At 47.2% G+C, this 23,621-nt stretch overlaps 1 protein-coding gene across 13 annotated transcripts in view; it reads left to right on the forward strand.

The window, feature by feature from the left end:
* Positions 1-23,621, forward strand: part of LOC147124368 (protein prune homolog 2-like) — a 716,966-nt gene that overhangs the window by 569,965 nt on the left and 123,380 nt on the right. For 12 of the 13 annotated variants that reach the window (XM_085985968.1, XM_085985977.1, XM_085985885.1 and 9 more), the window contains one exon: positions 6,688-6,864. In XM_085985968.1, coding sequence (XP_085842094.1) covers positions 6,688-6,864 — 177 coding nt within the window. Of the gene's footprint in view, positions 1-6,687; positions 6,865-23,621 lie in introns of those variants that run through there. The other variant, XM_085985984.1, reaches the window with a different exon arrangement.

The raw sequence follows: 23,621 nt of genomic DNA on the forward strand, positions 1-23,621 counted from the left end.
CTCCTTAATGTTCATATACACACTTTCTCTATTAGTCCCCAGCTGTTCTCCCTGGACAGATGTTAAGCAGGATCTCTTTGAAGTCGAGTTGGCTCCACCTAGCGGTGGAATATTGAAACCTGTGTTAATTTTCTGTGTCAGCCTCAATAATCTGATACCTAAGCCAGGTGGGTCTGCAGTACTCCAGGGCAGTCGTTGATGGGCCCTGGAGAGGTATATCTGTCACTGGGAGCTGTGATTCTTTCTATTCAGCTTTAGATAACCATGCAGGCTCGGGTGTTTGTAACTTGGCAAGCAGTGGAAAGCTTACTGGTGTACTGTGCTGATAGGCTGCTTGATAGGTAAGCTTGTTGAGCTACAGCAGTTCCACCTTCCACACATTGGCATCCTTAACCTTTGACTCTTGTCAACTTGGACCTGTTCTCTGAGCTTAGGTAAGTGGAGTGTATTCCTGCAGCAACCTGAAACTCCACATATGTGCATTTCTTAGATGTTTGGTGTGGAGATTCTTGAGTGTACATTTTCATAGAAATAGAATCATAGACATTTACAGCACAGTAGGAGGCCATTCGGCGCATCTTGTCCATGCCGGCCGACAAAGATCTATCCATCCTAATCCCACTTTCCAGCACTTGGTCTGTAGCCTTGTAGGTTACAGCACTTCAAGTGTATATCCAAGTACCTTTTAAATGTGATGAGGGTTCCTGCCTCTACCACCCTTTCAGGCAGTGAGTTCCAGACCCCCACCACTCTCTGGGTGAAAAAAATTCTCCTCAAATCCGCTCTAAACCTCCTACCAATTACTTTAAATCTATGCCCCCTGGTTATTGATCCTTCTGCTAAGGAAAATAGGTCCTTTCTATCCACTCTATCCAGGCCCCTCATTTTATTTTCCAGGTGTATCAAACAACAGGCTGGCCAAAACAAATATCTATATCTGTCTTACACAATGTACAGAAGGAAATAAATAAAGTTGTGGCATATTACCTTTGCTAGTGTTTTATTTGTCTCCTACCTCATTTGAGATATCCCCTCATCCTCTCTGTCTCCAAGACTGCCCTCCTATATTATAGCTGAGAAATTCTCTCGTATCTGGCTCTTGACTCTCGGCATATAATTCTGTATCAAACCCACTGTCCTCTGTGTATTGCAGCCACCACAACCAATCCCTCAGTTTATTGACAAGACAGAGTGCTAAAGCAGCAGAGCTAGCCAGCATTTTCAACACTAGTGAAATCTGTCTCATGTCATTCAAAATGTGGGCTAGCTCTGTCTTGCTGATGTGAGCAGGAGTTGGACTGTGAGTGGTAGTGTAGTGACCATGCAAAGAAAGATAATGGGCCAGTAATTCCGGTCCCAACGCGTGAGTACGGACGGGGTACTCACGCGTAGGCCCGTTGGAAGTGCCGGATTCCAGCATGCACAGCGCATGCGCGGGAAACCGGCATTTTCTCTCCATCGAACTAAGGGGTTAAGAGGTCCAACGCGTGCGCGCAGAACTCTGCGCGCACGCGTTGAACTTCCTTTGTTTTGACAGGTTTGCGCGTGTGCAATGGCCTGAACTTTTTGGAAATGAAAAAAGGAGGCGTAAGGAGTGGATTCTTGAAGGTAAGTGGTCCATTATTTAAAATTATTACATTTTTTCCACAGCTTCATTGTTTTTAAGGACTTTACAGTAAGGTAAGTTTATTTTTAGACCCAAATTCGTAAAAAAAAAAAAATTCAAAAATTTTATTAATTGTTTTAAATAGTTTTTTAAAAGTTATTTATAGTTTATTTAATTATTGGGATGTTTTTTAAAATTTTAATTAAAGTTAAACTAGTCTTTTGGACGCCCGTACTTTTCATGAGTTTGACAGTCTTTACTATCAAACTCATGAATGAGTTTCCCCTCCCCTGATTGGCTGCAGAGTGCTCACCTGATCCCAGCCGGCACATCGCACTAACTACGCCGCTGGATCAGGTAAACACATCGCGCCGACATCTGAACCGGGCCAGTGACAGGAAATGCAAGCAGGCCCAGGCTTCAGATGTCAGCGCGCAGGGTGAGTGCAGATCGGGGGCTTGCACGCGCGGCAAGCACCCGATCCTAATTTCTGGCCCAATAGTGTCATGCAAGGAAGACAATGTTTGAAGTCTGTTCTATGTGGGTGCAAGTTAGGTATATCTGGCAAACATAGGTAAAACTTGAAATGCATATTGGACAGATGAAGGTTAAACAACTCTCCACATTTGACAGGATGTTCAGCCTGCAATGTGCCAGTAAATCCCATCTGTTTGCATCTATTTTGCTCTCTCTCACTAGAAGGGAAGAAAATCGAACAGAACTATGGTAATGGAGATATTCCAGAATCCATAAAAAATTTCAATTAATGCTATGTAAGGTAATCTGTCTGTCAGGCTAACAGAATACTTAAAGAAAAAGGTGAGGTAAGAATACAGCAAAATGCTTGTGGATTTCATGGTGACATTGCAGGAAATGCAAAAGGAAAGTGGGAGTTATCCTTCATGTGTATTTTAGCCTGAAGCAACCTGCTGGCCTTGCCAAAGCGGCAGTGTTGTCTGTAACTTCACATTAACCAACCAATGCTTCCATATTTATATGTTGAATTCTAGGCAGATTTACAAAATCAGTAAGTTAGTGTGGCTTTGCCTGTAGCAGTGGAATTTAATGACAGGATTCAATTTCCATGGTACTGCTGCTTAGTCCAAAGCTGGTGTCATTTTCTAGCCCACTCTGTTTATTTTTATCAGTCAGATTACCACTACGCTGGTGAATCAAGCATGTCTTTATATCTGTTTTCTATGACAAGAGCAAACACAATAATTAAGGAGGAAAAGTTACGGTTTTCTGGTGAAGTTAAAAAGGACTGTCGGTGCCTGTAGACCCTTTTCTCCATAGCTAGGGTCAGCACTTTAAGAAGAAAGGAGAACATTGGAGAAGAAAATATGCCTAATATAAAATGCTGAACTACATTTTGCTGTGAAATATTCACAGTGACAGCTGTTTCTATCAATAGTTTTAACATTCACAAGTGAAATGAGGAATCAGTGACCAGAAGAAAAAAGCTATTTTTGCAACAGTTTTATATTAAATAGTGTCTGACAGATGGCAAGGCCAATACACACAAACCGCTAAAATGACTGGAAGCTACATTTCTGTATAACTTTCTTTCTTAGGCAGTCCCTTGGAACTGAGGATGACTTCCTTCCACATTAAAAATGAGTTTGCAGGTGACTGATGAGTCCAATGCGGGACCGACAGTCTCTGTCACAAGTGGGGCAGATGGTGGTTGAAGGGGCGGGTGGGTGGGGTGCTTGGGTTGACGTGCATGCCTTGCGCTGCCTGCGCTTGGCTTCCGCTTGCTCCCGGCGAAGAGACTCGGTGTTCGGCGCCTTCCCGGATGCTTCTCCTCCATTTTGTGCGGTCTTGGGCCAGGGATTCCCAGGTGTCGGTGGGGATGTTACACTTTTTCAAGGAGGCTTTGAGGGTGTCCTTGAAGCGTTTCCTCTGCCCACCTGGGGCTCCCTTGCCGTGCCGGAGCTCCGAGTAGAGCGCTTGTTTTGGGAGTCTCGTATCGGGCATGCGGACAATGTGATCTGTCCATCGGAGCTGATTGAACGTGGTCAAAGCTTCGATGCTGGGGATGTTGGCCTGAGCAAGAACACTGACATTGGTGCGCCTATCCTGCCAATGGATTTGCAGGATCTTGCGGAGGCAGCATTGGTGGTACCTCTCCAGTGCTTTGAGATGCCTGCTGTACATGGTCCATGTCTCTGAGGCATACAGCAGGGCGGGTATCACTGCTGCTCTGTAGACCATGAGCTTAGTGCCAGGTTTGAGGTCCTGGTCTTCAAAAAAACTCTTCCTCAGGCGACCGAAGGCTGCACTGGCACACTGAAGGCGGTGTTGGACTTCGTTGTCGATGTCTGCCCTTGTTGACAGTAGGCGCCCGAGGTATGGAAAGTGATCCACGTTGTCCAAGACCTTGTTGTGGATTTTGATAATCGGGGGGCAGTACTGTGTGACGGGGGCAGGTTGGTAGAAGACCTTTGTCTTACGGATGTTTAGTGTAAGGCCCATGCTCTCGTACGCTTCGGTGAAGGTGTTGATGATGGTTTGGAGTTCGACCTCCGAGTGAGCGCAGACGCAAGCGTCGTCTGCATACTGTACTTCAACGACAGAAGATGAGACGACCTTGGATCTGGACCGGAGGCGACGGAGGTTGAACGGTTTCCCGTTTGTTCTGTAAATTAGCTCCATTCTGGTGGGGAGCTTAATGAGGGTGAGATGGAGCATTGCAGCAAGGAAGATCGAGAAGAGCGTTGGTGCGATGACACAGCCTTGCTTGACCCTGGTTCGTACGTGAATAGGGTCTGTGGTGAAACCGTTGGTCAGGATCATGGCTTGCATGTCGTCGTGAAGCAGGCGGAGGATGGTGACAAACTTTTGAGGGCAGCTGAATTTGAGGAGGACACTCCATAATCCCTCATGGTCGACAGTGTTGAAGGCCTTTGTGAGATCAAAGAAGGCTATGTCCAGTGGTTGGTACTGTTCCCTGCATTTCTCTTGTAATTGACTACCAATATAACTACCAAAACAATGACGGATGGACACAAAAAAGTTACCACAATCATGGATTCACATTGTGACCTGTGCCCCTAAAGTTGCCTCCTAAGCCCCCTCCCCAGCGAAGAAATAGCAGACTGCTTTCTGATAACAAACTAGAGAGTTATGACACCTTGGTCAATTTAAATGCTTCTCTCTCCAGCAGAAAGCATTGTGTACATGCAGGTTTTGTAAATCGTGGCCCTACAGCCCCACAAACTCCCAGTTCTCCCTGGCACATCGTTCATACCGTGTTTCTGCTGCTGCACCACTCTCATGGCTATTAGGCACCATTGCACCTCGGCCACACGCTGTCCTGGCTGTGCCTAATTTTTCCCGACACCACTTCTCCCCATTGGCCTGACACATAACATGTAGTTTTTCCATGGCAGGTATCGGGGAAGATGTCCCTGATGATGATCTGCCATTCTCTCTGGGGCCCCAAGATCCTCGCACATGTGTATCTACACGTTCTCTCACCTGGCAGACTTTTGCTTGGGTCCAACACCCTCTCCTACCCTGTCACCCTCGGCATGTCTTTCCCACTGAATGACTTTTCAGGCCTCTGGGAATTTTTGTTCCCCTCACATATATCCACTGCTGGTGAATCATTTTGGGCCTGTAAACCCCTCCTCCAAACTGACAAACTTATGGGCCCTGACGCCCCCTGGCTTTTTTGGGCCAACTTCCCATTGATGCACTTTTCATACTCCCCACTTCCATTTCCTCCACCCCCATCAGTGGGTCGGTTTTGGGGGGCACACCCCCTCCCCCGACTTGGTAGAAACGTTACTGGCGGGATGGTCTGCACCCTTGGTATCAATCTGCTTTTCTTTCTCCACCAAACTTCCGGGCAACTGGAGCCTACTCTGCCTAACCAATTTTTCAAGCTTCCATTTCTATCTACCCCTATTTAGCTATTCATAATCTGTCTCTTGTATACAGATTTTAATTCTCTGATTAAGCCTCCTTTTGTCCCCTGCTAATATCGCTTCTGCCATGTAACCATCTCCTGTTCTCCACCCACGCCCTTCATAGGTCATTCTATCTCTTTTCCTGCATAATGGGCCGAAATGGGCGTACCTCCAGAGTATGCTTCTGACCCAGAAAAAAATACGAACATACCTGCTGGCTCCCGGGCTTCGGAGTCTTCGGGTCCTGGGCCTGCAGGCATACGCCTGTGTAAAGGCCCACTGATCCCAGGGACGCAGGTGGCTCGGAAGCGTCCCTGGGATCATGTGGGCCAGGTCAACCAATTAGAAAGGGGGAATCCCCATAAGCTTATGGAGATTCCAGAATCCCCAAATAAATAAATAATTAACACAACTCTAATAAAAAAAAATAACTTTCCCATGTTCAAAATTAATTAGAAGTCCTTTAATTAAGCATTTTAAATAAATATGTAATTTTTTTGAAAAATAATTTTAAACATTTTAATCCGGGCCAAAATTTACATAAACGGATTTACTAATTTTTAATGTTTTTGTATGTTTTAATTATTTTTTAAATTTTAATTTAACATTTATTTTAACCCTTATGCTGGTAAAAGCAGGCCCTATGCCTGCTTTTACCAGGCGTAAGGGTTTTGTGGGCATTTGCCGGGCAGTAGTTGGGCAAATAGCCCAACTCTGCGCCAGCGGAAGTGTTTTTGGCTCACAGGTGGAAGATCTGTCAAGGCGAACCTTGAAAGATCACAAGTTCCAGGTTTTCGCGCATGCGCAGTGCATGCCAAAACCTGAAACTTGCGGGGGCATTTTGAGTGCTTACGACAGCATATGCAACGTCATCGGCCCCACAAAATCCAGGCCATCATCTTTCAATTCTGAGGAAGGGTATATACCTAAACTGTCAACTGAATTTTTCTTGACTGATGCTACCTGACCTGCTGAGTGTTTTCTGTTTTTTCAGATTTCCAGCATCTACAGTATTTTGCTTTTTGTGTCTTTACAGTAGATTTGATCATACCTTATATAATAATATTGTACATGTGCTGAAGTATATTTACCTATTTTTAAACTTAATGTTCCTGATTATTCCTTGTAATGTTGAAATATTTACTCAAAGTTTTCTCTTTTTAGATGAAACACCCAGTGCCACCAACACTGGAAGAGAAGTAGTAGAACCTATACCAGAATACACTGCTGAAGAGGAACGGACAGATAATCGGTTATGGAGAACTGTTGTCATTGGGGAACAAGAAAACAGGATTGACATGAAGGCTATTGAACCTTACAGAAAAGTTGTCTCTCATGGGGGTAAGTCAATTGACCAAACCATTTCTTTATACTGTACAGAAAAACATAACTTAGATCACTAATACAAACAGAAAATACTGCAGATGCTGGAAATCTGAAATAAAAACAGAAAATGCTGGAGATACTCAGCAGGTCAGGCAGCATCTGTGAAGAGAGAAACAGAGTTAATGTTTCAGGTCGATGACCTTTCGTCAGCACTGCAAAAACGCAGGAAATGGAACAGATTTTTAAGCAAGTGAAGAGGCTGGGAAAGGGGAGGGGATGAAAGAACAAAAGGGAAGGTCTGTGATATTCAAGACAAAAGGAGATGGTAATGGAACAGGTTAAGAAACAAAGGATGGCTTTAGATGAAGTGTAAATTGTGCTGGCAGAATGAAAGCTGCCATGTGGGGGAGAAGAACAAAAGACAGACAAAAAGTGTGGATAAAAAAAATATATATATCTATATATATATATATGAAAGGGGCCTTCCCTTTTGTTCTTGAGTTTCTCCAGCACTTCTGTTTTTATTTTATAACTTAGATCACTGATTATATATCAAGCGATAACTCTGGTGTCATTTGTTATGAAGTGAAATGTTGCCATTGGTGCAGTAAGGTGACCTTCTGTTTTACTTTGTACAATTCTGCTACAAAAAAAAATTGTTCCTGTTCAGTAGAATAAAACTGTCTATTACAATGATTCTTGTTACAGTGGTCTATAATAAACCTTCATTACAATATGATATTTGAGAGCCAGCCTAAAGATGTACTATACAAAGGGGCATATTAAACTTCAGGTTTCCAGTTTTATATTGCATTAAATTTGATTTTTTATCAGTGCTTCTAAATCTGTCAACGGTTTGTTGTTCACTTATTATTTGTCCCACAGCACTTTAGATTTCCATCAGCTTATTTTAAAGCAGGGCTGTTCCACCATAATCAATCCCAACAGACATTTTAAACACTAATAAATCTCCTGCGGCCTTACTCACAGTTAGTCAGTGGAAATGGTATGTCTTTCAGCTGTATATGTTGTAAATAGCCTAAATGGCAGGGGTACCTGTATGATTTGTATCAATAGTAGGTATACTTGTTCTTTATGTTGAAATAGTGCACTGGTGTAACATGCATCTTCTATAATGGATGTGGTCTCTGACACAGTGTGACAATATTAGTTCAAACAACTTTTTCCAAAGATTCGTTTTCCACTACAGACAAAGCAGAAATCTACCTTACAGATATTAGGCAGGATAGTATTACCTAGAAGTAGGTATTACAATTACACTTAGATGTCATCTCTAGGTTTTATCAATGTAACAAATGTATTGGATTGCTAAGTTGTGTCAGTAGGAAATAGGCATGAGTTTTATATGTATACAGTATGTAGATTTTTTTTAATGTGAGCGATACATAGCGATGATCTATTTGTAAAACAGTTAAGCTGTATCTCACCTAAAATTATTAATTTCTCATAAATTGGCCTAAAAGTTACATGCCATTTCTGGCATATCATTTCAAAATTCACATCCTTGTTTTCAAATATTCTCACTCCTTCCTATCTCTAATCTCCTCCAGCCGCACAACGCCCTGAGATCAGCGCTCCTCTAATTCTGCCCTCTTGAGCATCCCTGATTATAGTCGCTCAATCATTGATGGCCATGCCTTCTGTTGCCAAGGCCCTAAGTTCTGGAATTCCCTTCCTAAACCTCTCCGTCTCTCTACCTCTCTTTCCTCCTTTAAGATGCTCCTTAAATACTACCTCTTCTGCCCTAATTTCTGCTTATGTGGCTCGGTGTCAAATTTTTGTCTTATAATACTCCCGTGAAGCGCCTTGGGACATTGTAGTACGTTATAGGCGCTATATAAATAAAAGTTGTTGTTGTTGTTATCCTTGGCACAATAGGATTTTCAGACCTGAAAATTGGGATGGTTTTAATTTCCACTGGTTTCTGCCCCAAAATTGATGTGCCCTGTTCCTGTTGCTTTTTAGGGCCTCTCCATTGATCTACCCAATGAGGTACCTTTTTTTACTTGTTCTCAGGATGTAGGCAACACTAGCAAGGGTGCTCCCCATCCCTAGTTATACTGAGGTGCTGGTAGTGGGCTTTGTCCTTGAACCTCACCCTGTGGTGATGGTGCTCCCACAGTGGTGTTAGGCAATGATTTCCAGGATATTGACCCAGTGACGTTGAAGGAGTGGTGATATATGTTCAATTCGGGATGGAATGTGACTTGGAAAGGAACATGGAGGTGATGGTGTGCCCACATTGTTGCTTTTCTCCTTCTTGGTGGTAGAGGTCACAGGGAAGGGAGGTTTTGTTAAAGTAACGCTGGTAAATTGCTGCAGTGCATCTTGTAGATTGTACATACTGCTACCACATTGCATTGCTGATAAAAGGGGTGGATATTGAGTCCAGTCTCGGGTCACCGATCAATCGAACTGCTCTGTCCTAGATGGTATTAAGCATCTTGTTGCGGCAACACCCATCCAGGCGAGTGGTGAGTATTCTATCACACTCCTGTTTTGAGCCTTGTAGATCATGCAGAGGCTTTGAGGGGTCAGGAGATTTGCCACTCATCACAGAGTGCCCTGCTCTTGTAGTCACGGTGTTGATGTAGCTTTTCCAGTTCAGCTTCTGGTCACTGATGACCCCCCAAGTTGTTGTTGGTGGGAGACTCGATGATGGTAATGCCCTTGAAGGTTAAGGGGTGATGGCTGGACTTTCCCTTGGTGAAGATGACTACTGCCTGGCACTTATGTGGTGTAAATGGTACCATCCAATTGTCAGCCAAGTTTAGATGGTATCCAGGTCCTGCGGTACGTTGGCATGGGCTGCTTCATTATTGGAGGAAATGTTAATTGAACTGAATACTATGAAATCGTCAGGGAACAGCTCCATTCTTGACCTTATGATGCATGGAAGATCATTGATGAAACAGCTGTAGATGGTTGGGCTGAGGATGCTTTCCTAAGGAACTCCTGCAGCGATGTCCTGGGGCCTGACAACAACCACAAACATCTTCCTTTCAATCAGGTATGACTCTAACCGCTGAAATACCAAAAGTTTTGCCTTTGATTCTCAATGACTGTAGTTTTGCTAAGGATCCTAGTTGCCTTAATCAGTTGAATACTGTGTTGATATCAACGACAGTCACTCCCATCTCTCCTCTGGTATTCAGCTCTCGTCTCCAAGTCTGGGTCAAGGTTGTGATGAGGCCTGGAGCTGAGTGATTCTGATGGAACCCGAACTTTGCGTCGGTGAGGAGGTTATTGGTGACAAGGTATTGCTTGTTGGCACTATTATCGATTCCTCCCTTCACTTTACTGGTGATTGGGAGGCGACTGATAGGGCAGTAATTGGCCATATTAGATTTACCATGTTTTTGTGGATCGGACATACCTGGGCAACCTTCCACTTTGTTAGGTAGATGCCAGTGTTAAACTGGAACAGCTTGGCCAAGGGGAGCAGCTAACCGTGGTGGACAGGTCTTCAGGACAACAGTTGGGTTGTTATCAGGGCCTCTTGTTTTTTTCTGTATCCAGTGCTTTGTAATGTCACATGGAATGAACCAAATAGTATATGCACTCCATAAAGAACAAAGTTCAGAGAAGAAGTGAAAAAGGAAATAAGAGGTGCAAAGAGAGGGTATGAGAACTGAATGGCAGCTAACATAAACGGTAATCTAAAAGTCTGTCTTTAGGCATATAAATAGTAAACAGGTAGTAAGAGGAGGTGGGGCCGATTAGGGACCAAAAAGAAGACCTACGCATGGAGGCAGAGAGTATGGCTGAGCTGCTAAATGAATACTTTGCATTTCTCTTCACCAAGGAAGAAGATGCTGCCATAGGCATAGTGAAGGAGGAGGTAGTTGAGATACTGGATGGGATAAAAATTGATAAAGAGGAGGTACTAGAAAGGCTAGCTGTACTTAAAGTAGATAAGTCACCAGGACCAGATGGGATGCATCTTAGAATGCTGAGAGAAGTGACGGAAGAAATCGTGGAGGTACTGGCCATAATCTTCCAATCCTCCTTGGAAACGGGGTTGGTGCCAGAGGACTGGAGAATTGCAAATGTTACACCTTTGTTCAAAAAAGGGTGTAAAGATAACCCAGTAACTACAGGCCAGTCAGTTTAACCTTGTTAGTGGGTAAGCTTTCAGAAACAATAATCAGGGACAAAATTAAAAGTCACTTGGAAAAGTATGGATTAATCAAGGAAAGCCAGCACGGATTTGTTAAAGGCAAATCGTGTTTAACCAACTTGATCGAGTTTTTTGATGAGTAACAGAGAGGATTGATGAGGGCAGTGTGGTTGGTGTGGTGTACATGGATTTCCAAAAGGCATTCAAAGTGCAACATAATAGGCTTGCCAGCAACGTTGAAGCCCATAGAATAAAAGGGACAGTGGCAGCATGGATACAAAATTGGCTAAGTGACAGGAAACAGAGAGTAGTGGTGAACGGTTGTTTTTCAGACTGGAGGAAGTTATACAGTGGCGTTCCTCAGGGGTCGGTTCTAGGACCACTGCTTTTCTTGATATATATTAATGACTTGGATGTGGGTGTAGAGGGCACAATTTCAGAATTTGCAGATGACATAAAACTTGGAAGTATAGTGAAGAGTGAGGAGAATAGTGATAGACTTCAAGAGGACATAGACAGGCTGGTGGAATGGGCGGACACATGGCAGATGACAATTAACGCAGAAAAGTGCAAAGTGATACATTTTGGTAGAAAGAATGAAGAGAGGAAATATAAACTAAAGGGTACAATCCTAAAGGGGGTGCATGAACAGTGAGACTTGGGGGTGCATGTGCACATATTGTTGAAGGTGGCAGGGCAGGTTGAGAAAGCAGTTAAAAAAGCTTACAGGATCCTGAGCTTCATGAATAGAAACATAGAAGATAGGAGCAGGAGTAGGCCATTCGGCCCCTCGAGCCTGCTCCGCCATTCAATGCGATCATGGCTGATCATCCAAATTCCGTACCTGGTCCCTGCTTTCTCCCCATATCCCTTGATCCCTTTAGCCTTAAGAAATATATCCAACTCCTTCTTGAATATATAGAGTACATATAGAGTATATAGAGGTATAGAGTACAAAAGCATGGAAATTATGATGAACCTGTATAAAACACTGGTTTGGCCTCAACTGGAGTATTGTGTCCAATTCTGGGCATCGCATTTTAGGAAGGATGTGAAGGCCTTAGAGAGGGTGCAGAAAAGATTTACGAGAATGATTCCAGGGATGAGGGACTTCAGTTACGTGGGTAGACTGGAGAAGCTGGGATTGTTCTCCTTAGAGCAGAGAAAATTGAGAGGAGATTTGATCGAGGTGTTCAAAATCATGAGGGGTCTGGACAGAGTGGATAGAGAGAAACTGTTCCCATTGGCAGAAGGGTCGAGAAACAGAGGGCACAGATATAAGGTGATTGGCAGAAGAACCGAAGGCAACATGAGGAAAAACTTTTTTACTCAGAGAGTGGTTAGGATCTGGAATGTACTGCCTGAAAGGATGGTGGAGGCAGACTCGATCATGGCTTTCAAAAGGGAGTTGGATAAGCACCTGAAGGGGAAAAAAATTGCAGGTCTACAGGGAAAGGGCGGGGGAGTGGGACTAGCTGAAGTGCTCTTGCAGAGAGCCGGCATGGGCTCGACAGGCCAAATGGCTTTCTTCCGTGCTGTAACCATTCTATGATTCTAGGAGTAATTGAAATCTATTTTTTGGACTTGTGTTACCTATAAAATCGTCTGTTTCATGTTGTGCTTGTGACTAGCCTCTTAGCCTTTCTAATCAACTCATTTCTCCTTAAGATTCTGAGGAATGCACATTAATTTTATTCCAGGAGTTTAAAATTATCTTAATTGACATCTGGCTCATACTTTCATGAATTTATAATTAATCGTGATCTCTCGTTCTTAGCTGTTAGCTCTGCTCAAAGAACTTGATATTTTTAACTGCTTGAGCCATATATCCTGAGTTTTATGCTAATTATGACAAATTGAGATCAAAGTCATGGAAACTTTCCAATTGCCTGTCTTGACAGTACAGTAATCTTTATTTCAGCTCATTTTCATGGTCAGGATTTCTGAGAAAATGTTATGAGACTAAGCTGATTGTTAGGACTGAGGCTGCTTTGTGGATCCTGTTAAGCCCTTCAGATGTGTCAGCAAAATGGGCTAGGATTATGAGAATAGAATATCCTGAAAGTTATTTCTATTGGACTGGATGTGTAGGTAGAGACTAACCACAGGGCCAAGAGGCTAGAGAAGCACAACTTACCTTATAGTTCTCTTCTCCATACCAAATTTTCCTGCAACAGTGATATCAACGATATGCACAGTAAATTTTATGATCTAGCACTTTGATCTTGCTGTCGATAACTTCCCCCATACCTTCCTGTATTTCCAATTAGAATACGTCACAATGATCATGGCGGTGAATTAGAAGTTGTGCAACCAGTGACCATTCATTTAGTGACAGTACTAAATCTTCTTTGTAGTTTTTATGTAAAACCGTGATCAAAACTAAGGGGGTGAAATTTGGCTCCTTTGCGCTTGCTGTTAGCACCTCTGGGGGCTGCTAACAGGGCGCAAAAGGATTATCACGCAGGGGGGCTGAAAAAAGCGCCCCCCATGAAATTCGGCAGGGTGTTGCTGAGGCGTTCCCCGATAGTGCCCCGAGCTGCTGCGCCTCCAGCGATGACGTCAATGCCGTGCGCGGCGACCACTTAGCCCCCCGCCGCATCCCCTTACCGCCCCATGGCAGAAATTCGGCTGTGTCCCACGAGGCTGCTGCAGGCAGTGTCAGCGCCAGCCTCACGGGTCGCTAGCCGGGCTGACCTCTGCTCATGGGGCGGTAGTTAAAGGGGAGGTGCGGCCGTGACCCGCACCGCCATTTAATTTTTTTGTGCCGACCTCCAGGTCAGCCCTCCGTGGCGTGGACCTGGCTGCCATCGCGCACGCAGCCCAGCACCGCGTCTCAGCGCCAGGCTGCTGCCATGGCACCACACCGCCGTGGTGGCCTAGTTGAGGCCATCGGAGGCCCTGTAGCGTGCACAGCGGCCCTTCCCTTTAACTGAAGGGGAGGGGCATTGAAACGCAGCAGCACGCCGCGGAGCACTGCCAATCACGCCCCGGAATCGCCTCGGTTACCGCCCCACTAGGAAGTGGAGCGCCCAAAATTGCGCTTCACTTCCTGGCCGAGGCAGTAAGGCGAATTTCGCGGCCAGGGTGGGACTCCCTCGCCGGGCGCAAGATGTCCCACCTTGCTAGCGTTACCGCCCCGAAACCGGGCGCTAGCTACCGAATTTTGTGCCCAAGTCTCTACTTATGCCTTCTGGCCTCCAAAGTCGATCCATGTTAATAGGACAATTTTAAATCGTCGAATGTGCATTTGATGAAGTAATAAACTAGAAACTAAAAGGCAATGAAACCGATAAAAGTTGCAGTCAGTTGAATTATACAATGGGCTTGATTTTGTCAATGGGGAGCTTTTGGAGGCGGGACTCCCACTTTTTGGGTTGTAGTCCCGCCTCCATCGACTTGTGGCCAACCCACGCTATTTTCCCTTGATTGACCTTGTTAAGCCCGCCCAGCGGGCTCAGCAGGCCAATTAAGGGACACCTGGTTACTGGTGACGTCAGCGATTGACATTTCATCTGTCAAGAGCTTTTGACAAATGAAAAATCTGCGTTTGACAGCTCTGTGAAGCAGTCAAACACTGACAATCTGTCTTCTAACTTGAGTCCTTCTACTCAGACTCAGTTAGAGAGCTCTCCAGACCAGAAAGCAGAGGCTGCAGCTTTTGACAGTTCAGCGGCCATTCTGCTTTCTGTGCCAGTGAGCTGAGGGACCCCCAAGAACTGAAGGAAGGAAACCTGCAGGAGAAACTAAAGGTAAGTAAAACTTATTAAAACACTTTACACTTACCTCACACACTTATCTCTACACACATGCACCCATCACTCACCTGCACAACGGACATCTCGACCCCTCCAACCCCTTCAGACCGACGGTCCGCCTCGCTAACTTGGTGTGGTTCAGAGCCGTCGGACAGCCCACACTTCAGGGCTAAAAATAGGGATTAGGCAAAAAACTGCCTGTTAACTACCTGTTATTGGCACTAATCCCCTTCCCGCCTCGGGGAGGCGGCTCCCAGCATAGGTCGGGTACCCGCCTCCTGGGACATTGGCATGGAGGCGGGTTGGGGGTGGGATGGGTTCCTGCCCCCCGATTCTGCAATTTTCCCACCACTCCCGCCTCCAAACCCGCCTCCTCGGGGCTTGGAAAATCGAGCCCTGTATCATAAATTTCAGCTGAGTTGTCTGCCCTGTGAACACCTTTCTGATGCTGTAATCTGAGTGAAATGTCCATTAATTAGACAAGTTATGATCATGGTTGTTTATTATTATCTACCATGACTCCGGTCACTGCAGCTTTATCTGCTACAATTCGTTCTGTTGTCTCAAAGCAATGCACAAATTATTTCCATCAAATAAAATATTTAAAACATTTTAGAATGTTGCTTTTGCTGATATTGTTTCCTTTTGGCTGTTCGAGTTAGTGTGCTGTTCAAGTGAATTCTGACTATTTCTGGAAAGATATAGAAATATATTAACATAGGAACAGGGCTAGGCCATTCAGCCCCTCGAGCCTGTTCTGCCATTCAATTAGATTATTGCTGTTAATTAATTTTTATTAAATGTAATTAAACAGTTTAATTCATTGCATGATCAAATTCAAGGAAACTTCATGGGGCATTATGTATAATAAATAACAACCATTAAGTTGAAGTAGGACTAATTAGATGGCTCTTTCAAAGAGCTGACACAAGCATGATGAGCTGAATGACCTCCTTCTGTGCTGTATCATTTTATTTTAAGTCAATAAAATGATAATCCTAACATTTGGGAAAGTGCTAAAGGTAATTGTACAGATATGCCTTTTTTTCTTCTGAGTGTAAACAAACAGCTCTCTGTTTCCATGCCTATCTTGGAGGAATCACGCTGCTGCCAGGTCACCAGCACCATTATTTTCCAGTCTAACTGGCAGCGGCGAGAAAATAGGCGGTCGTGTCTATTTGCAACACCAAATTTCAGATTGGTCCCCTTGGAGGACAAGACCAAATTTCTGCTTTGTCCCTTGGCGGACAAGACACACCCAACAGTTTTTCTGGAATGTGTAATTTGATCCTGCCTGCTGGCGTAATCAAGATGTTTGATCCATTCATTGTGACACCCAGGCTCCAGAGCTCACAGTGCTAACACTACTGCTTTCAGAGAACAGACGGGGCTCACCCTCCTGGGTTAGGAGCAGTCACAGCGCTCACATTGCAGAGTTCAGATAGGAAGGTGTGAGGCCATGGAGGGATTTTAACATGAGGATGAGAATTTTAAAATCAAGGTGTTGGTGGACAATGTTCCCCCTAATTTATTTTTAAGTGCACCATCCCTTCATTGGGTGATGAGGAGAGGGCGAACATGGTGTAGGTGTAAAGGGGGTAGGGGTGAAAGTATGTGATCCAGGTTTAACAGAGGGTAGGAGAACGTGATCTATCTTCCCATCTGGATCATGTTCTTGCTCTCATTTCCCCCACCCCCATTTAGACCTGGGTCATGTTCTCTCCTCCCCCCCTCCCCCCGTTCTCACCATGCTACCCCCCTTACAAGCTCCTGACCTTCTCTCCCTGAGTTCCTGATCTCCACCCCCCATCCCCCACCCCAAGCTCCTGACCTTCTCTCCCCCTCTCTGAGCTCCTCCGTCTCCGAGCTCCTCTCCCCCCACCCACTTCAATCCCCTCTCCGACCCCCTTCGATCCCCTCTCCCCTTCCTGTCCCCCACATCCAATTCCCTGACCTTCTCCGCATGGAGCTGAGGAAAGCCGACGCACAGTTTGGTACTGCACATGCACGACCGGATCGAGTATACATGCGCGACTGGATCAAATGCGCATGCGCAGTACCAAATGGGCACGCATGCGCAGTACCAAATGGGCACGCATGCGCAGTACCAAATGGGCGCACATGCGCAGAGGGAGTCAAAAACGCCATGCAAATAATCACACCGAAAATAGACACCCATTCAGGAAAGTAGCTATTGCCATTGATTTTATTGTGGGGGGGGCAAAGCTATGAAAATTAATTTAAAGACTGTTTCGGATGCACAAGATGATACACAGACTGTCTCTTACACCATAATTTCCTGGAAAATCTGCTCTCGTATAATGTCGTAAGCTATAGATGCACGATTACTATGTTGCTCTGAGGATACATTTACTGTTTTTACTTTGTATTAAGTTAAGAAAATGTATTTGTGTTATAACATGGTGGCATGAGTGTGACCAGTACAACTGGTATAGAGCTAGAAATTTCCTATGTATTACTTCTATTCCATGAACAAAGTGAGGGTTAAGGTGAAGGAAATTCTTACATGTGCACTACACCACCTATATTTTGCACATCTCCTAAAATTATTGCCTAGTTTTTAGAGTAATAAATAGAGATCCTATGGATAACTGCAATTGAACTTTTTAATTCTTTGTTAAACGGAAAAGACTTAACAAGTCCATTAGGGCTGTGTGCCTGCCACTTCCCAAGATGCACTCCTTCTCACTGTGAACACCAGATGGAAAATCACAGCCTGTGCACTTACTTTTTCCAAGACGCATCCTCTGGGAGCATCAGATTATGAATCATTCCTCAATCCTCATATTTGAACCAGTGCCAGTAACTACGGAGTGAGCTGGAAGCATCCAGAATGAAACAGAGGTGGATCAGACCACTAAAGGATACTTTATTTTTGTGTTCATGGTGCTGCATGCAGTGACCCATTGGTCAATTATTTGAGGAAGAAGAGAAAGGGCAACCTGGAAGGTCTGAAGGCATGGAAGGAGGACATGTAGGACCCAGTGACATCCTAGACAGTCTCTGTACCATCTTGTGCATCATCCGAGGCTCTGCTACCTGGATTTCATCAAGGACAAGTGGGCACCTCTGTCCACTTCCTTGTATCTCTCAGCACCCACATCCTCCTTAGCCTTTTTCAATCCCCACTTCTTTCCACTCCTGTAAAAAAAACTCTTGAGGGAATACGCCATATTTCAAAAAGATATACCATAATATGAACAGAATACTGATATTAATACATGATAAAAATCTAAAGCCTTGGAGACACAGGCTACAAACAGAAATACAGGCTTCTGAGATAAAGATCAGTTGTTTAACAAAGTTGTAAAAACCAAACAAGCTTTGAAATGGGAATTAGTTAATTATACTGAAACAATGACTCCATTGAAATGGCAGTTTGGCACTTCCGAAAGGTAATGGCCTAGAAATTCAGTTGGGCGCGCCAGCCGTTAGCGCCTTAGGAGGAGTAGATCTCGAGCGCTAGGCGCTTAGCGCCCGGGCGCAGCGCAATCTGCGCCTCGCCCCAACTTCAGTACACATTTAGCGCCGGCGCAAAGTCTTGGTGTGCGCCCTGCTGCGCGCGCAGATCATGACGTCATTTACTACTGCAACGCTCTTTGTGCGCCCCGAACCGGAACTTCACTCGCGCCGGCCCATTGTGCGCCGGGCGGCCCTGACGACTGTGAAGTGGAACGGTACACAGCCGAGGCGGGCCGCGGGGAGCGCTAATTAAAGGGCACTTACCCTGCACTATAAAGGCCAGCCATTTTGCAGCATTCACTCTTGTGCAACGGTTTTTTGGAGAGAGACCAAGGAGGAGAGCTTACTGGTTTGGACCAACACTAGGACAGGTATTTTTGGCTCAGGCCAGAGCTTAGCAATTATCTTTGCCTTCATTGAGAGCTCAGTGTTTGCCAGCATATAATGGGGGCTGCATTGGGTGCCAACGCTGACTTTCAGCCTTATGCCAGAAGGGCTTACAGACGCCGTGAGGGAGTGGCAGCCCTGGCTAGACGCAGAGGGGGCAACAGGCGTCGCCAACTGAGGCCTTACCCACCCAGGGTATACCGCCAGCAGTCCTCCTATCTGACCATGTCTGCCGCGATGTGTGTTAGGAGGCTGCGATTCAGAAGGGAGGTGGTTGCAGACATCTGCCAGCTGATTCACAGAGATCTGCAGCCACAGCTGATGTGCAGGGCGCCTCTGTCAGTGGCAGTGAAGGTGACGGTGGCTCTCAACTTCTATGCCACCGGCTCCTTCCAATCCGCTGCTGGGGACATCGCTAACATCTCCCAGTTCGCCGTGCATTGCTGCATCCGCCAGGTGACCGAAGCCCTTTTCAGAAGGAGACATCAATTCATCTCCTTCCCCATGACCCTGGACAAGCAGCAGCAGCGTGCAGTGGGATTTGCAAGAATAGCGGGCTTCCCCATGGTGCAGGGCGCCATTGACTGCACGCATGTGGCTTTGCGGGCACCTCTGGAGCATGCCGAGGATTACCGCAACCGGAAGGGCTACCATTCCCTCAACGTACAGCTGGTGTGTGACCACAGGCAGCGCATCCTAGCTGTCAATGCCCGCTTTCCAGGCAGCAGCCACGATGCCTTTATCCAGCGACAGACAACTGTGGCTGACGTTCCAGGCACAGCCTCACCCAAGAGGATGGCTTATCGGAGACAAAGGCTATCCTTTGTGTACCTGGCTCATGACCCCGCTCCGCGCGCCCACGACCCCTGCTGAAGAGGCATACAATGAGAGCCATCAAGCGACTAGGAACATCATAGAACAAACAACCGGCGTCCTCAAGCAACGGTTCCGCTGTCTCGATCGCTCCGGGGGAGCCCTCCAGTATTCGCAGGAGCGAGTCTCCCAATTCGTCGTCATTTGCTGCATGCTGCACAACCTGGCTATCCGCAGGACTCGGGCACTGCCACCTCACGTTGGACCCCCACCTCAGGAGGAGGAGCAGGAGGAGCATGAGGAGGAGGAGGACGAGGAGTACCAGCCCAGGAGGGAGGCAGAAGGTCCAAGGGCCGCCCGTCGGCGGCTTATTGAACGTCACTTCTAGGCCCCCTGTCAGGGAATGGCTTGTGCCAATGAAAGAACATGATTACAGCCGCTCCGCAAGCCCTCAGCCGGTTAAGGCAACAAACACTTCAAAGATCAAACATGGACAATGTTAATAAATAAAATGCTTTATTGTACAAACTCGGGGCCCTTCCCACATGAAAACCAAAAACAGACGAAACCCCCAAAAAACACTCAAACACATTACTCGCTCCCACAACCTGGAGAGGATTAACAAAACAGTGCAACTAAAATGGCCGTCATCCTCGGCCTTCGTAAAAAACAAACATCACATCCTTGGCCTTCAAAAAACAAACATCCAATTCTCGGCCTCAAAAAACAAACATCCAATTCTCGGCCTCAAAAAACAAACACAACTGGCCACACATTCGACTTTTTGGCCCGCTAGGGCGATGCCTTGGCCATCTTTGTGTGGCCCCTGCCCGCCCTGCTGCTCCTCCTCAAAGTAAGGCCATTGGCTGCTGCAAGGCTGGGGGCAGGCTCCAGAGGGGCACATATCGTGACGGCAGATGTCCTTGGGGGTCGGCCTAGTCGAGGTCTGGCCGTCGAGCGGGCGGCTGTTGAATGCTGCAGCTGTGGCTGGCCAGCATCAGTCGCTGCAGCAGCTCCTGGCAGCTCCACTGGGGGAGTGGCAGTGGCGGCTGGAGGAATGGGGGCAAGCTGGCGGATGGCAGGCGCTCGCTGGTCGCCTGAGACACTGGCACTCGCCCGGGCCAGCACTGCAGCATGCGCACCAATCTGCCGAGGGACAGACCGCTGTGCTGCTGCAGCGCGCCGGGTGCCCTGGCGATGCCTGGCTGACACAGCGAGTGTGGCAGCAGTGAGTGCCCGTGTTGACCTGTTCAGTGACCTCATCAGAGCACCCAGTGACTGCACGGCACCACTGATCAGCTGCCCACTCGCTGCCTGAGCTGCCCCGAATGCCGCCCGACTCGCTGCCTGCTCTGCCCCGAATTCCGCCAAACTGATGGCCTGTGAGGCCCCGACGTCGGTGACACTCCGTGAGAGGGACTCGATGGCCTCAGGCAACCGTGCCACTACCCCCATGAGCTCCGTGTGCCGGCGCTCCGAGTCCGCGGACAAGTCCTCGAGGCGTTCCATCTCCTCGGCGAAGACCATCTCCGGACTGGAGGCCGGACTCTCCCTCTGGGGAGAAGGCCGCCGAGCTGGCCGACCCTTCCTGCGTTGCTGGACACCGCTGGGCCCAGCAATTGGACTCCCCTCCGACCCTTCCCCCCTCTGGGGAGAAGGCCGCTGAGCTTCCACCCCCCTCCCGCGTTTCTGCAGGCCGCAGGTCCCATGAGCTGCCCTCCCCTCCGACACTTCCGTCACGCTCCCCTCCAGGGAAGACGTGTCCCCTACATTTGCATGGGTTGCCGCGGATGAGGGTTCCCCTGATGGGCCGCCTTCCTCTTGCTCCTCCTCCTCCTCCTCTTCTGAGGGGCTGTCACTGGCAAGTTCAGGGACCTCCTCCTCACCATCTGAAAGCAGGAAGGCACAAGAGTAGCTTTAGAGTGAGGAGAGGGCATCAGCGAGGGATGCATGAGTGGTGGCATTCAGCGCATTGGTCGGACAGTGGCAAAGGATGTAGATCTGATGCGCAAGTGGGACGAGAGAGGTCCAAACGTTGATGTCCTTACAATTGGTGCCCAGAACAGGGTCGGCATCTCCACATGCAACGGGGCCAATCACCCGGCCACCCATGATGCGCTCCACGCGATGTTGCAGCTCGGTGAGCGGCTGGATCTGGGGTCGGCCTCCCCCGGTTGCAGTCCGGCTCTTCCTATTATTGGCCAGCTTGGCCTGCAAGAGAAAGGACGGCCTCTAAGTACAGTGTGTCGCCCTGATCTTGTGTGCACTGCCTCCCATGGTGGAATAGCCTGGCCAGTGTGTCGCCCTGATCTTGTGTGCACTGCCTCCCATGGTGGAATAGCCTGGCCAGTGTGTCGCCCTGATCTTGTGTGCACTGCCTCCCAAGGTGGAATAGCCTGGCCAGTGTGTCACCCTGATCTTGTGTGCACTGCCTCCCATGGTGGAATAGCTTGGCCAGTGTGTTAAGTGCAGAATGTGCAATTGATGTTCATGCCTGTCCCATAGCTGCTGGATGAGGGCTGGCCATTAGGGCTTTCAGGTCCCTTTGCCCATAATGTGAGGTGCACATGCAAGGATGAGGAGGACACTGGAAAGGGTACTCACCCTGACAATCCGAGTGAGGTCATTAAACTTTTTGCGGCATTGGACACTGGTCCTGGGGACCTCGCTGTTGGCTGACACCTTGCTGGCGACATGCCTCCAGGCTCTCCGGTAGACGCGGACCGGCGCCTTCCTGCCATTGTCCGGGTACAAAAGATGGCGCCTCTTCTCCACACCACCAACCAGCACACTCAGATCAAGCTCTGAGAAGCGCTGCGCTCGTTCACGGGCCTTCTGCATGGCTTCAGGCGCTATTTGGGTCCAGCAGCAGTGTTCAGGCCTAGCTGGAGGGCTCCACTATCCAGGGCGTGGCAGCAGACCAAGTCGACCCTTCCCCCTTAAGAGCTGGCCGGCGCCAGGGTGTCTGCTGTCAATCACGAGATGGCCGCACCTGCGCTGCGCCTGGCCTCGGCGCTCTCGCTCAGCACCTCCGGCTTAGCGCCTAAAGAGAGGCATGCAGTGCCAGTTTTAGCGCTCGAGCAAACTCTTAGGGCGAAGCTAATGAATATCGGAGAAGTGGCCTCGATTTTGCGCCGGGCGCAAACTTTAGCGGCCCCCCGACTTTACCGCCCCAAAAGTGGCTACAATGAATTTCTAGGCCCTAGAGTTTGGAGGGAACACAATGAAAATGCCCAATTTAAGGTGTTACCAGCTAACACATTGAACAGGAACACAAACGTTAAAAGAACCAAGTGCCTTTGAAAAGATGACGTCAAGTAAAAGAAACACCTGCTGGTCAAATAGTTTTTATGTTAAACTTGGAAGACAGGAAACACAATTAAATATGCAACCAATTGAGATAGCTAGAAATGCATGAACCACCCTAGTTGAAGTGTCTTTAATATATACATGGTAAATATGATACCAACAAGAACACTTTGAAGATATGACTTCAATAGATGCACTAAGCAATTACATTGGGGTCGATTTTCAGTGTGTCGTGGAGTCGGGATTGGAGGCATGCGGGGAGTTAAATTCCCGAATTCGGGAGTCCCGACACCATCCCGCCCAAAACCCGCCTCCGTGTAAGTTTCAAAGGAGGCGGGTACCCGCCCCACACGGGGACCCGCCGACCCGAGGCAGGAAGGGATTAGTGCCAATTAACTGCCTGTTAACAGGTAGTTAACAGGCACTTTTTGGCCTAATCCCTATTTTGAAGGTTGTCGTGTGGGATTCCTGACGGCTCCAAACCACGCCAAGTTAGAGGAGTCGGGCCGTCGGGTTGAAGGACTTGGAGGGGTCGAGATGTCGGTGTTCAGGTGAGTGATGGGTGCATGAGTGCAAAGGTAAGTGTGTTTGGTGTGTCTAAAGTATGTAAATATGTTTAAATTACCTGTACTTACCTTTACAGCCTTCCTTCCTCTAGGTTTCGGGAGTCCATCATTCAGCCGGCACAGAAAGCAGAATGGCTGCAATCTGTCAAAAATGACAGCCTGCAGCTTTCAGTGCCGGTGAGATGGCTAACTGAGTCTGTGTAGAAGGACTCATGTTAGAAGTAAGACTGTCAGTGTTTGACAACTTCAAACAGGTGTGAAACGCTGATATTTCATCTGTCAACACGTCTTGACAGATGAAATTTCAGTCTGTGA

This window comes from Somniosus microcephalus, chromosome 1 (genome assembly GCF_052327205.1).
Source record: "Somniosus microcephalus isolate GS21.2 chromosome 1, FLI_Smic_1.0, whole genome shotgun sequence".
NCBI lineage: Eukaryota > Metazoa > Chordata > Chondrichthyes > Squaliformes > Somniosidae > Somniosus > Somniosus microcephalus.